The sequence below is a fragment of the Hakea prostrata genome, chromosome 3 (assembly GCF_041222555.1).
Source record: "Hakea prostrata isolate BN-2017 chromosome 3, UWA_Hpros_2, whole genome shotgun sequence".
Classification (NCBI taxonomy): Eukaryota; Viridiplantae; Streptophyta; class Magnoliopsida; order Proteales; family Proteaceae; genus Hakea; species Hakea prostrata.
The window spans coordinates 21,947,723-21,963,210 of record NC_142602.1 but is presented as its reverse complement, the minus strand read 5'-3'; the positions used below and the strand labels follow the sequence as shown (position 1 = coordinate 21,963,210).

At 37.4% G+C, this 15,488-nt stretch overlaps 1 protein-coding gene across 2 annotated transcripts; it reads left to right on the top strand.

Annotated features, from left to right (window-relative positions):
* Nucleotides 1-261: 261 nt before the first annotated feature.
* On the top strand, nucleotides 262-14,335 carry LOC149021582 (coatomer subunit zeta-1-like). 2 transcript variants are annotated; one of them, XM_089149815.1, is made up of 6 exons: nucleotides 262-380; nucleotides 1,112-1,271; nucleotides 8,607-8,754; nucleotides 8,878-8,952; nucleotides 13,299-13,383; nucleotides 13,583-14,335. In XM_089149815.1, the coding sequence occupies exons 1-6, from the start codon at nucleotides 369-371 to the stop codon at nucleotides 13,640-13,642; spliced, it is 540 nt and encodes a 179-aa protein (XP_089005941.1). In that variant the 5' UTR covers nucleotides 262-368; the 3' UTR covers nucleotides 13,643-14,335. The 2 variants fall into 2 exon arrangements, with proteins under 2 accessions (XP_089005941.1, XP_089005939.1); XM_089149813.1 differs by having other exon boundaries at nucleotides 8,875-8,952; nucleotides 13,583-14,326.
* The last annotated feature ends 1,153 nt before the right edge of the window (nucleotides 14,336-15,488 follow it).

Here is a 15,488-nt window from a genome sequence, read left to right as displayed (position 1 = left end):
ACGTTAGATTTAATTATAAAGAAAATATGCAAATCTTATGATAGAATAGATGTGAGGATATTTTGGTCATAAAAATTATAAATTGTCCTTAATTGATTTTATTAAATATTCTAGGGGAAGCAGATGCAAAGTGTCCATTTTTTTGGACTAAAAATAACATGGACCAAACTCCGGATGAAAATTAGAAAAAAAAACCTCAAATGTGCAAACCTTAACACTTATTAATGAGGGTAACAATGGTATTTTAAACCATCACCTTTTCTTTCCTTCCATCCGACGTCAGAAGCAACGGTCGTGCAAAATAACTCTCCTGAATCTGTTTCGCCATTCAGCTTTTCGACTCCAACTTCTGTTTCAGAATTTCTTCAATGGCTTACCAGGTAAGAATTCTATCTCTCGCTAAATACAATGTCTATTTTCTCGCTTTCAGCCACTGCCTGGCTATACATTGTTCATGTTGATATTATAGTTCTTCAGATCTATGTTGTTTGAGTTGGAATCTAAACGATCGCTTTGCAAGAGTTCTGCTACTGTTATGCTAATTTATATTAGGAAGAGCAGATTTCGCATGCTCCGATCTGTGTTCGTGGGATCTCGCTTGTCCATTTTCCCCTCAGGGCGGGGTCAGTCACTGTTTTAGATCAGTGTGCGTTCAGATCTGAATTAAAGTAAATATGTTTCTTACTTCCGATCGATAAACGCTAACTGAGAACAATCTTTTAAGATTTGGTTCGAGTGTATCCGAAGAATTCGGTACAGAATACATGCGGTAAGTGTGAGTGCTCCAAACAATACTTGTTCTCAGGGGTCTGAAGAAAAAACTGCTAATCTGGTAAACTAGAACCAGATCCGCGCTCTTGGCTTCAAATTTCGAAGAATTTGATTCATTTCTTACTGTACACTTTGACATGGCTGCATTTTTTATTTTTTATTTTTTCTGGGAGGGGGCTGTGGGGGTGGTACAGGGGATGTAATGAGCTAATGTTCTTTTATGCTAATTCTGTAGATGGTTCAGGGTTTAATTCCATAGGAGGAATTCTTTCGTTCTTTTGAATATTTCACATTACTTTTTTGAACTTAACTATCCTGAATTTTCTGCAATCTCGTGTAGGAATCGTGCCCTTCAATAAAGAACATTCTTCTTCTGGATTCAGAAGGTAAACGGGTAGCTGTCAAGTATTACTCAGATGACTGGCCCAATCTAAATGCAAAGTTAGCTTTTGAGAAATCAGTGTTCACTAAAACTCAGAAGACAAATGCTCGGACTGAAGGTGAAACATTCTCCCTCCTCCCTAACTATAGGCATTTTGCTTTTTAATTGTTTATAGAATATCATCTTTCTCCAGATGACAGAAAATGAAGTGAGAGCAAACCCCTTAATTATGCAGAGTTACACTGAGCTAAGCTCAGTACATCATGGACAGTGAAGTAAGATTTTTTGTGTAAGCCTTTCCCCATCTACCTTGGCTAAGTGACCAACATTGGCTAGTCCAATCCTCTACCCGAGCTACACTGATTTACATTTTTGGTTCCTTATTTCTGGGTTAGTGGTGTGGTTGGTTTAGGGTGGAAGGGTTGCCTAGTTTTTCTGGATTGACCAGTTAAATCAGTCAAGTACTGTCATCTTGGCCTTGGTACCATGCTACCTCCTTTTTCATAAGATACTCGTTTGCAGTTGAGAACCTTTCCAGTCACCCATGATCCAGTTTCATTGCCTGGATTTCTTCTGAAATTATATGTTGTTATTGTAACTTCATATTGTGATCATGTTAATAGTCTCTCATTTATCTCCAACTTGATTTTCTGTAATGCATTGCTCTGAACTGAGAACTAAGAATAAGTTGATTATCAATGGTTGGCCCTATATAGATCAGCTGTCCTGGTCTAGGATTTGGAATCAACACCACAATGTTAGACACTGATTTGACAAGAGAGTTTACACCAGTAGTTAGGAAGTTACTTTGAATCTTTTTGAAGTGAAATATATTCTTAAGTTCTTATTCCCCATCTAATTGTTAATGTTCCTGTTAGAAGAATATTGCTTGTTCTCATCTGCTTCCAGAATTGGACAATTGGAATTGATCTAGAAGTTAACTTAGCCCACTTGTGGTCATCAACTTGCTTCCAATCCATAATAATCTTATGGGAGAGGGAGGCCTGAGAACAGCTTTGCTCCAATATGGCAAGGGTGAGAAATCATCTAAAGGAGGGAATTTATTGAGGAGAGAGGACTTGCTCAAGATTCTGTATATTAGGGTTGGGCACTTTATTTTCCCTAATCATATGCAGAAATTTAGATTTAAGAATTCATTTATTTACTATTGTGGGAAAGAAAAAAAAAACAATAATGGACGTGTACCATTAACCGATTATTGAGATCTATGGATGAACGACCATCTTTTTCTACTTCTGAAAACTTGACTGAAATAGTTTTTCAATGAAATGAAATACAAGATCCTAACTTCTGTAGAAAAAATGGTTATCTGAATCCATAATAACGGTCTACTAGTGATCTAAGGTATAAGCTATTGGGGGGGGGGGGTGTATGGACAGTTGATAGCTGGAAGGGGCTCCAACTGCCAGTCCTTTTCTGCTGTTTTGTGGGTTAGACTCGTTTCTTTATGACTAGTATGTCTTTCCATCTCTAATTGAAGTTGTAACTTTAAATCTGTACACAAAGTTAATCCCTTTTGGCACCTTTGCAGCAAGTTCTGTAGAGGTGTACTGCTAATAAGGGAGTTGACTATTCATGCTTAGGAGCCTAATATTTTTCAAGAAAAGGATTCTAGGGACCATTACATGAGATTTAATGCATTATCTTGAAACAGCACCCTTTAACCTGTGATATCAATTACCTTGGCATTTGGTGCCAGGGTAGTCATTACTTTGCAATAAACTCTATAAGTTAAGGAGACATTTGAGATCCTGGCTTCGTTTTGATTTTTGACCAACAATATTTTAATAAAACCATCTAGTAAGTTTAGATCTGTTACTGCCATTGGAAAGTTAGGAGAGAGAAGAAAAATGGACCTTCACTTAGGCTAGGATAGTTTGTATTGAGAATCATTGAACCTTTCATGTCAAGCATCTCTGACTACAGCAAGGACAGGATCGTTTAATCCTTGCCATGCTAAAGATTTAGTTGCAATTTCCACAACATCTATTCAAATAATTATACTGTCAGCTAGTATGTTCTTGGATTTGGGAAGAAATGAACAGTTGACATTGTTCTTGATCATTGATAACTGAGATAGTTCATATTGAGAATCAGTGAACCATTCATGCCAATCATCTTTGACTACAGCAAAGACAGGATCATTTGATCCTTGCCATATTAAAGATTTAATTGCAATTTCCACAAGATCTATGCAAATAATTATCCTGTCAGCTAGTATGTTCTTGGATTTGAGATCCTTTGAGCAGTTCATATTGTTCTTGCTCATTGATAAGTGAGATAGTATTTTCTGAAATCTTAATGGCATGTTCACTTTTAAACTGAAGGGTGCCTTGATGATAATTTTTGGTATACTCCAATTCTCCATGTGTTTTCTTATGCTTCTGAAAGTATTTTCTTCTGAATTCTGAATATTTCTAGAGTCCATAGATAAACATCTAGATGAAAAGCGAAATAGATTTGCCATAAGGGAAAATGTTACTGGTAACTATAAACACAAATCAGCCCTCAAAACCATGCCTTGACGACAAATGAGGTCAGTGCAACTTGGGTGATAGTTAGTAACCCTTTACAGACTATATCTTGCATTACAATGATCCTGCTATTTCATTTTCTATTAGTCATTGATCCTGCTACGTATGGTACTAGAGTCTCTCTCTATCTATTTGTAAATAGATAGATAATCAAAATCTTGTTGTAGCTAAAGTTGGTTTCAAGAAGATTATAATTTTGCCTTTTTGCCCCTTATCTTGTTCTTGAAAGTTATTTTAGCCTTGAGTAGAAAAGCTTTCTGAAAAAACGCTAAAGGTGACCTATCACTATGTCATTTTCAACATTGTCATTATTTATGGGATAACTAGATAATTCATGCACTAAATAACTTTTGAGAATAAGACAAGGAGCAATAAAGTAAGGTTACAACTTCTTAATTCACCAACTTAATGACAACAAGGTGCACACACTCCGTCTTGAGGAGGGAGTGTCCATAGTGTAAGTTATGTTGAACTATAGAGTTTTAGTTTGTCTAAGTTGAGTCTGAGATTAGTTGTTAGTGTGTACCATTGGTTTTTATTTTCCTTAGTTACTTTTTTGTGTCTGGCAATATAAGTGTAGGTTGTCCTTGTTGGCTACACTTGATGGTGTTGACTATAAGTGCTTGTTAGTGGTTTGTGAACTTTGAAGAGGACCTGGTGGCCAAAGTAGCTTGGGAAGGTTTTAGGTGTTTGCTATGCTCTTTGAGGGTAATTAGCAGTATTCTAATGGTTTTGATAGTTTATGGGAAGCTTTGAGAGCTTTGGGTGAAGTGAAGGTTTCATTGTATTGCTGATCTATTAGATCACAACATATGGATCATGTTCAACAAATTTTTTATTGGTCATACAGTTGTTTTCAAGGTCCAACTTGAATTGGAAAAGGCTAGTTCATGAAGTCCTCTTTTTGACACACTTTCTGGGTCATGCTTCCGACATTAGATGAAGGAGTTTTTGTGTTTCTCATGAGGGTGCACAGACTAGAAGCAACTTTGGCAGTTTGAAGTTTACAAACTAATTACTCTTTGTGATCCATAGTAGTTGTTTCGGTTGCAGCGGTTAATATATAAATTTGAAAAGTTTTGGTGGTCCTTTTCAATAAGAGTTGGGTCTCAGGGGGCAGTTTGCAATTCTAAAAGTTATTTTTGTTATTCTTTACTTGGATGATGCAAATCGAAAGGCTGTAAGAAAGCCAACCAAAAAGATGTGGTTTTGAGGGCTCATATTGAAACACTTAAAAGTGTAAGTGATTAAAGCAGAGAAGATTCCATTGTGAGCTCTTTGGTTGGTCGAGCATATGGAAATTCGTGCCCTGCAAAGCACAATGAACAAAACAATTTGGCGTATTGCTGGTCTAAAGAATGATTGCAGAAGTTTTCTTTTGAAATAATCTCGTGCAACGCGAATTAAAAGATTTGATGGTCTATATTTCACCCGCCTCTTTAATAGATAATCTAACGGCTCTAGGAGACTCCAGTGACCACATAATCTATATTTAAGTGTTAGATTCCATTTGGGCTTTTCTCATAGGTTCCACTTTGATCTAATTGGGCAAACCCTATACTCTCCTTCCTATTTCTCATAAATACCGTTCTAAATAGAAAAGAAGTAGGTTTTTAGGATTTTGGCTTGTGAAAACGAGAGAAAAACATGGAGAAGAAGGCGAGAGGTATGATGTGAAGAAAAGTTGGAAAAAGGGAATGAGACCTTTTAAAGGACTAGAGATCAACGTTAGTGAGTTTCTCTGTTGAGATTCTTTTTATTCAATTGTATTACCTTTCACGTGGATGGTTGTTTGGTATAAATCTTTAGAGGTTGTAGGCTCATTCTCTTGTGGGTTTAAGGGTTTATTTTGGAGTGGGTGGTCCATATGTTTGTTGTATTGGGAGTTGGTGCTTTCTGATCATTGTAGTGATCAAACTTTAGTGGAAGAGTATGGAGTAAATATAAAGCTCTATAACCTATTATAGCATTACTCCATGGATATAGACAATATGTAGATCAATTTTCAAGAGTAATGATGTGTTAGAGTATGAGGCATCTTAGTAAATTTCAGAATAGGGTAGGGGGTCTTGGTAAATTTACTTTTATTCAACGCTATGGGGTTTTTTTTGGTCCTTCGACACTTAAAAGTTTAAATTACACTAACAATGTTAGAGACCTCCGGACCAAGACATAATTTTTTGCATGAAAGGGAACCAACAAGGTTTTAGCCTTCACTAAAGGGACCCACACATAAATGTTTCCACATCAGCCCCCTTTTGTGTCCTTTTGGAAACAGAACGAACCCCCTCCAAAATCAAAACCTTACAAAGACCCCTCCGCACTTAACACTGTTGGTGAACTGTTGACCTAAATTGTGATTTTACATTCTTACCCTCACTTAATAAAAGCATTTGAAAAACCCATGTGAGATGATCAATATTCGATAATGTTATTCCCTTCTCTCTTCTTCCTTTGTTCTACACGACCACCACTGGTTTCAAATTTTCCTCCACCTCCATCTCCGGCAATGAAAACTGTGACCATGAGATCCACCTGCAATGTAGGATAGCACCTCTTCCTTTGTTCATCCTTCTAAAGCATGGAATTCATGGTTAAGCACAGATAGTCAATTAGGCATGTAAGAGAGTATACAAGTTCAATAACTCAGAAAGCAGTGCATTGTCTGAGTTTTTGGCCTTTTGTGCTCAGTGTTTCTTTTTATATATTCTTCTTCGGTTGTTGTGTGAACTTGGCCAAAAGGTCAAAAAAGGGAGAAGTTGAGCGTGGAGATATACCATTAGTGGAGCATTCACGATTTCTCAAGTCTTGGGAGTTTTGGCATCAAAGCTAAATGTCAGATTAGATTTTGATAATACATGGACAATCAAGAAACCCAACCAATAAAAAGAACTCGTTATTTGCTAAAATGAATACATCATATTTAGCACATCCTCTCCCCCATCTCTCTTCTTTCTCTCTCCATCAATCTCAGATTACTGGTTCAGTTAGACATTTAGTGTTTTCCTGGGTTCTAACATCTTCGTGAAAAATGGTATAATTGCCGTGGTAGTGTGGTACTTCACATGGCTTCCTCGCAGAATGCCACATACCCAGAGCTTCGGTGTTTAAAGCCAGCAGTGGATTGTAGAATCCATTGCTGAGTCCAATTGACCTTTGTACTTGAACCAGCATCCATCTACAATCCATTGCTGAGTGTAATTGACCTTTGCACTTGAACCAGCATCCATCCCTCCTCTCACTAGATGAGCCAGTCTCCTTGAAACCATTCAATGCCTTCTGGATTGCCTTCGTGATCTGGAACACTTGAAAACTCCTTTACCATTCCATCTTGCAGGACAGGAAACCCCTGGCCCTGCTTGGAAAAGCCACAATGTCAGGATTCCCATAATCTTAGAGGAGGTGATGGTTGGTGTTGAATACGATTTCAAGTCTCAGAGGAGGTTAGGCAGGTCATCAGATGGGCTTGGGTGAATGTGGTTCAGCTTTGAAATTCCACATAACTTAATGGCTGTAATGGTCATTTTAGTCCAAATAAGGGTAATACAGTCATATTAAAAATTTTATTCGGATTCTAACGGTTTAGTGCAAACTCTCATTGACAGTGTTAAGTGTGGAAGAGGTCTTTGTAAAGTTTTGATTTTGAAGGGGGTGCACCCTGTTTCCAATGGAAACAAGGGGGCCTATGTAAAAAATTCTCCGCGTGACAAAATGGGCCCAGCAACTAGAGGCTCTTCTGCTGCATTATGGGTGTGATGGGTCCCTTTTTCAATATATCCCTCCAGCCACACCACCCCCCCCCCCCCAAAGGGGAAAAAAAGAAAGAAGAGGACACCAAGAACAAGGAAAAAATACCTGAATTTCCATCATCTAGTTGATACAAAATGTGTTATGGTTCTTAATTTAAATAGCTACAAATAGTGTCCTTCATCTGTAAACAATTCTATGTTCACTGATGCTTTCAAATATGTACATTTTTACAATTTCTGTGTATTCTAACATATTGTTTATCTAAATGTTACGCTTTTCATGCCTATCTTTCTCTTAAAACCAACTCACCTATTTTTCTACCAGTGCTGGATACATTGATCATTGCTGAAGCAAAATGTGTTTTTTTCTTTCCCTATATTGGTTCATTTCCTTATTTTAGTAGTTAGTTGAAATTGTGAAATTCTTCCACTGAACAATTCTAAAGATCATTAAGCATTAATCACCTGTTAAAAGTTTGAAGAGTTACAGTTTGGTAAGTTAAATCTGTGTGAGAGAAACTTTGAGGTCTTTATGAAATTCCCAAGAGGCAGAAATATATGAGAACTGTAGATAGAGGTTTTGCTTTCATTCTTTGGTCTTGACTCCTGTCATAACTCAAGACTCTAATCCAAAAAGAAAAGCAGCAGAGTTGACTTGGATGTTACTGGCATGCTTTTCTCTTTCTTTTTCCTTTTTTTTTTTTTTTTTCCTTTTCTTTTGGGGGTGGGGAGAAAATTCATGCTGGCTTCTTTGCATTCCCAAAATGCTAGCATGATTTTTTTTTGTGTTGATGGTATGATGGTATCTGCATTTGGGTGTACGGGAATCCTTTGAACTTTTTCTTTCAAAAAAGCCGCTTGGCAACATTTGATGTTGACGACTTGAACTAATATGCAGATCAATTTTCAACAGTATTAATGTGTTAGATTTGCAGCTTTTTTCAGATTTGGGCCTCGCCATCTATTTACATTTCCTAGATGTTGGTTTTTGGTTCTGTTTATTCAGTTTTCAGTTTTCAGATGCCAATTAATTTGTTTATAACGAATTAAACCAATATGTATATAGCCAATTAAATCATTATGTCTTTCGTGCATGGTCTGAGGTTTCCTTTTGGGAAATAAATTTTTTCTATGTTTTACCATCTGTAGCGGAAATCACAATGTTAGATAATAACATTGTTGTCTACAAGTTCGTTCAAGATTTGCACTTTTTTGTCACTGGAGGCGATGATGAAAACGAGCTTATCTTAGTCACAGTACTTCAGGGATTTTTTGATGCAGTTACCATCCTCCTCAGGTATTGTTAGTCATACTGTGTCCTAACCTCTCCTCACTAATCATTCTTCCATAATTTGGAAGTTGATACTTTCATAATTAATGCATTTACACTACTAACACCAGTTTGTTCTTGGTATAGAAGCAATGTGGACAAAAGGGAAGCACTAGAGAACTTGGATCTCATTCTTTTATGCCTTGATGAGATCGTTGATGGAGGGTATGCTGTACATCTATGCTTTTGTTGTCTTAATGATTCCTTTTGTCCCCAAAAGCTGTCATTATCTAAGCCTACTATTCAATTCTACTACTAAATCCTTGTTTCACAGTAGAACCATCAAAGTTAATTTACTGAAGTTAAATCAGCAACGCAACTATTTATGCACAGACAGCTGGGTGTCTCTGGTCATAGATTTCTTTAAAACTTTTGAAATAAAACAAAGACAAAACTCGAACAGCACCAGGTTCTGGATATCGCAGGACATATGCGGGTCAAACAAACAGAAATTAACAAATCTAGCAACTAAAGTTGTTCTATTGGGGCTATATTTCAAATGTGGTGAGTCTTATGGGGTTCGATAACTCATTAAAACCTCATCCCATGTCAATGGCTTCGGACTATTGTAGGACATATACAGGTCAAACAACCAGAAATTAACTAATATTAGCAAAGAAAGTTGTTACGATGGGCTGATATTTTAATCGATGGTGAGTCTTATGGAGTTGGATAGCTGTTCAATTCCTCATCCCAAACCAAAGGTTGGATGCTGAGATATAACACTAGTTCCAAATTGGGGAGTACTCATTTAAAGGAAGAAAAAAAAAATCAAAAGGAAAACACCACAATGTAGCAACCCATAGAAACTGTCAAATCAGCCATCAGATCAGGCCAAAATTAATATCAGGAGGGACTTTGGTGCACATTGCAGCACTAAATGTTGGGCTGCATCTGAATGATCTGATGAGTGCTTCTTCAGTCGCTTCGGTTTGAAGATATCAGCAGTGGGGCTCCAAGTCCAAAGGCAGATACTGCAGCATATCTTCTCGCTTCAACTCAAAGTATAGAGTCACAAGTCACAACTCAACATAGCCTGCATTTGAATGATCTGATGAGTGCATCTTCAGTCACCTGGGTTTGAAGATATCAGCACTGGGGCTCCAAGTCCAAAGGCAGATGTTGCTGCATATCTTCTTGCTTCAACTCAAAATATAGAGTCACAAGTCACGACTTAACATAACCTTCCAAGATCAAACAGCAAACCCAGCACAATAGGGTTTTAATTGCTTCACAAGGTGCTTCATAATTGCAGAACAGATAAATAGGAAGCAAAGAAATCAAGGTGTAAGAAGGGGATAGGAAAGTGTCTAACAGAACCACTAACTCAGTGAAAAGCATAGCTTTCTTTTCTTGTTAGCCTCAAAATTTATGGATGTGTCATCCGTTTCTTCTTTTCATAAAAATAAGGTATTTGGAAAGTGAACTCTCCATGCATGGGGGAGTTATGGACAATAAAAAGCAACTCCTAAATTTCTGTTGAGAAGAAAGAAAAGCCACTTTCTAGAACTGAAAAAGAGAACTGCCACTAGCATCTAGATTTAGTTAAGAAGTTAGAAACTAAAAATTGCAAAATCCCCCATGGTTTGTGGTAGGAACCCAGGTAAGGACTATGGTTACTTGGACATGGTCCCTGCCCCGAAGCCTTTCTGATGTAAGCCAAGATTCACCTTGTAAGGATGTTGCTCTAGATGTAGGTTTAAAGTCCACAGCTTGACTTGCCTTCAATTCAATTTCCTGATTACATGGTTTGAAGGCTTTATTTATATCCTTGAATAATGAAATAAAAAGGGACTCTTACGTTGGAAAACCAATTAGAACTCTAATTGGCTAACCAATTCTAACTGAACTACTACTTGACTAAGACTTCGACTCAGAAAAGAGAACTCAGTAACTAACTCTAGAGGACTCCAATACAAATTCTAAGAGTAGATTTGGATTCCTAAAAGAAAGGAGGATTAAGATGGACTCAAATTAGGGGATTTTGACATAACTGGGAATCTCACCTAAACTAGGACTTTGCAATAACTCTCAAAATAATAAACCAAATAATAAAACAAAAATAGATCTAGGGTCCAAACAACATCCTGGATTTGATGGGACCTAGACCTAGTTGTAACAAATTTAAGCACAATTACCAAAATACCTCTGATTCGAATTAGGTGTCCTAGGGTTTAGGGAAACAGCCCTAGGCATCGTGTATCCCCTGGAAATAATTTAATCACTTTCTTCTAGTGCCAAATGCTCCTGCAACTCGATATTACACCACTCCACACCATAGTTGTCAAAGCGTTCGCCTTGTTTTGAACCACTTTGTTAACATGTAGTTTTTTTCCCGATTTTTCACCTATTTGCTACCACTTTGTCACCTTGTGCGCCTTATTGCCCGTCTAGATGCCAAAATGATCACATTTTTTACATTTTGTACATGATAATATTTTTTTCTCTATTTTTTTTAAATCAAATTTTATTCTACAAAGCCATATACAAACTTAATAGTTGTCTTTTTGGAATTGGGAATCAATGAAACATTTAATGGATAAGGCACTTATTTGGCATCACACTATCATAGAGGTAAGTAAAAATGTAAAATTACTACTTTCATTTTCATACTTATAATTTGATATAGTTTATAGTCATATGTTATGATGCTTGATGAGATGAACTTTTGTTTATGTTCTTTTTTTTAATAATCTTTCATAATTATGATTATTGAATGCTTGTTTTTTTAGATGAATGTGATTTTTGAATGTTTCTTTAGTTCATACTTGAAATTTATAGCATAAAAGTAGTCGTATTGAAAAATTTTGACCCAACCGCTTTGGTCGTCTTATTGCATCCTATGCGCCGCTTTGTCGCCTAAGCGCCTAGGCGGAGCCCCAATCTCTTTGGTCGCCTTACCGCCTTGACAACCTTGCTCCACACTTACACAAACCCAATTGCTTTAGTAGTGATTCAAGCAATTAATAGAGTATGAAACGAATAACAAGGGATTATTGGAGATGTACTTTGATTAGTATTAATAATAAAAGACCAGACTCAAACTACAATCAACCCCTACCCCATGGCTGCCACCATTTCAGAAGCTTCCCCAGCCGAGGGTCTTCCCCTTGTGTATGAGCTACGCTAGCCATCTTCCCTGCACAAAATTTCCCCCTATTCTTTCTTGCCTCACCTCCCTAATATAGCCCAAAACAAAACCTAACTACCCCCCCTTCATGTAGGCCAACATGTGAGTGACTGCTCCCAAATAGGATTCAGCCACCTGTCCCCCACCTGTTTGGGTGGGTTTGATCCCCCGAACTCTCCTAACCCCTACAGTAAATTAGTGTCTTATCAGTTTACTTGGCTGATTTAGGATAGTGTGCTATGGTCATGGTGTCATAGAATCGTGTAACAAAGAATGAAGCATTACATTTTTTTTGGGAGGCTTTGTATAACTAGGTTTTCCCGAAGGCCTGAACTGTAACGTGGGCAACCTCAAGGATTTCACCCCCACCTGACCCACCGCCCTATCTCAACTCTGTAGGGTTTGAGCTTTTAGATGAAGTGGTCGTGAACATGCTATCAAAGCTGAATGTTCGACCCATGGGGCGGATTTTCTTTTCCCTAGTTGCCATGTTATCTTGGCCTGCACTTCCTTTTCTTTTTTTTTTTTTTTTTTGGGGGGGGGGGGGGGGGGGGGTGTTGTCTACATTTTTGCTCCCTTTCTCTAACAGTTCAAGCTTTTAGGAGAAGAGAAGTGTGAACAACTAGACAAACAATAGTAACACATGGATGATTCTCTTCCTTGAGTTGCATTACTCCCACAGCTCTCTCTCATCTTGGAGGAACATAGACAAGCAACAAATATTGATTTAATTTGTGGAATATGTGATCATGCATCTATATGTCTGGGATGGAGCAGAAGCTATCAAGAATGCCTGTCTCCTACATAAGATACAGGGACCCAAATGGAAAAGGTCCCAAAAAAAAAAATCCAAGCTTTCAGATCAATTTCAGTTTCTTGACAGCAAAACTCAGACGTTGAGGATGATGGCACAGGTATTTCACTATCCAATTGTGGTACCATGCTGATTACGTTTTCAGCATGTCTTGGCCTTCTGTGTCAAATTAAATTGCAGAACAAACGTAGGCTTCAAGCAACAATGAAAGATCCTAGACTAGAAACATCAACCATTCAAAACATTGAGTTACAAGGCTTTTTGCTTTTTTTGGTTGCTTCTGCTATTCAAAAACAAGAGAGGAATGGTTATCCCAGAATTTGTTGCATTTTTATCCCAAAATGTGTTGCATTTGTTTAGCCTTCTGCTAGAAGTTTAATTTTAACCTCATACCATAATAGAACTGGAGGAAGAGGGTTTGTGAAGGATCAATTTTATGAGACATTTCCAAATAAGAAAGTATTAGCATTCGGAAGTGGAAGAAGCGGAGTTTTCTCCACATCTAGTTTTCCTTTAGAAATAAAAATAAGACACTTATCTGTATTGACAACATCCTGTGTTATGCAGTATGGTTCTTGAAATTGATGCAAACGTTATTGCCGGAAAGGTGGCATCCCATAGCATGGATGCTGGTGCACCCTTGTCAGAGCAGGTGATTTGGCTTTCCCTCTTATTAAGCTTGCTTCCCCAGACCCCATACTACCCCATGCATCTCTTTATCTCCCATTCTAAACAAAACAAAGGAGTGAAATACCGTGATGATGGTTATCATAAAGAATGGGTGAGGGGGTGATTATGAATATAGTGATGCATTATTTTGTTTCCTAACGAGATACGCCCTGTTATCGCAGACCATCACTCAAGCTCTAGCCACAGCTCGTGAGCATTTGACGAGATCCCTTCTGAAGTGACAAATGCAACTGAACATATGCATGACAAAGAAAGGGTTTGATTTGTTCTTTGCCTTCCGAATTTCCTTTGGGTAGGATAGAATGATTTGCTTTCTTCATTCTTATTCTCCTCCATCCAGATATCCATGTTTTAAGGGATCCATTTTGTTGTCTTTGTATGGGGTACAAGCACATGTTAGGTTGCATGTACCCTGTTGTAACCTGCTAGATCATGTCATGGTTTGGGTACAAAGTGCATTGACATATGAATTGGTATATTAAGTACTGGATCGTAAAATTTTCTCTGAAATATTAATACTAGTTGTAAGGTGCTGAACATATGCTTGATGTCATTTTTTTATTCCATTTTAAGCTCTTTTGGCTTCATTATTAGAGTTTCTCAGCTTCCTAAATTTTCCTTAATTAGATTGTTCTTGAACTCGACTCAAATTTGCCTTCATTTATGTATTCATCAGTTCCATTATGTAGGGGTACGATTAGGAAAATTTTGTAATAGAAAAGTCTTACGGGAGAAAAGACAGTAAACAACAGGCTCTTCGAAAGATACAATGGATTAGATCATCCAGTCTAGAATTAAATCTGGGTCTTCTCCATCATTGTTGTTTAAGGGGTTGCGAGGGAAGTAAAGGCTTTTCAAACTTGCAGAGACATAGAAGAATATGAGCTGTTTAAAACCCATCAATGGAAACAAGAAGGAAAAATAACAATGAAAACGTTTCTTGACAGGTATATATGTTTCATGATTTTCCAAGCAAGCATTCATTTATACTTTTTCAGGTGAAATGGTGACTGGGCACTCATGACCATCAGATATGTAGAGAATTGCATGTAACAATCATTTAACCTCATGGATCCCTATGGTACTCTTTGAACCTTTTTATAGTTAAGATTTTTTCACAACTCCATTTTTGCCACTTGGCAAATTCTATTTAGGCAAAAACTTAATATGTGAGCTGGGGAATCTGAGCTGCTCACAAAAATTTCAGTCCCTTTCAATAGCGGCACTATGAAGCAAAAAGTAGGAAAAAAATGACTTTATTCTATAACTCATTCGATTCACTATAATTTGATTGCATGGATATATATTTGAATTCATTCTGGTTAAACAAAAAAATGTTGCAGCTCATGGTTTAAAGGATTCTTCATCAATAAAAAATATATAATAATTAGTAGAAGCCTTTTAATGTACCTCAATTCATGCTGCAAGCTTTGACCGTGAGGTCATAATTCTTCAATTCCAGTAGTAATGTTGAAATCTTTCAACAACTGGGGCATAAACTAAATCCACTTGCAATTCATGTATTCAAACATATCAGTAATAAGAACATTCAACAAATGCTATTTTCATCTTCACATTGCTAAAGCTTCAAAGCCTCATATATGGTCTCAATGATGCAATTGGCCTACTTTTAGACATTTAAGAGAAACATGTTAATTGGAATGTTTTTGCTTTTCTCAGGAGAAGATGGAGTGGGTAAAATACTTCATTGAAGACAACATACCAGACAGGCAAGAGCCTAAGAGTGAGAAAGCAAATTACCCTTGCCATAAAAATCCAACTTGCATTCTCTCAAGTGCTGGATCCCAATTGTAACTGACCTCAACCCATCACACCCAAGTAATTGTGGATGAATTAGATTTAAGCAAATGTTAATTGCACCAGAGGATGCATTGTCCTTCAATCTCGCTCCACATTTTATGAGTGTGTGAAGGTTTTTGAATGTTCTCCACTTGGGGGTTGGGTACGTCATGAGGACATTCCCTAGTAGAATCAATGCAATCCATCTTGGATGGGCCCTCAAGTCTAGCTACTTTCATGTGGAGTGTCCATTCGGAGTTCAGGTGC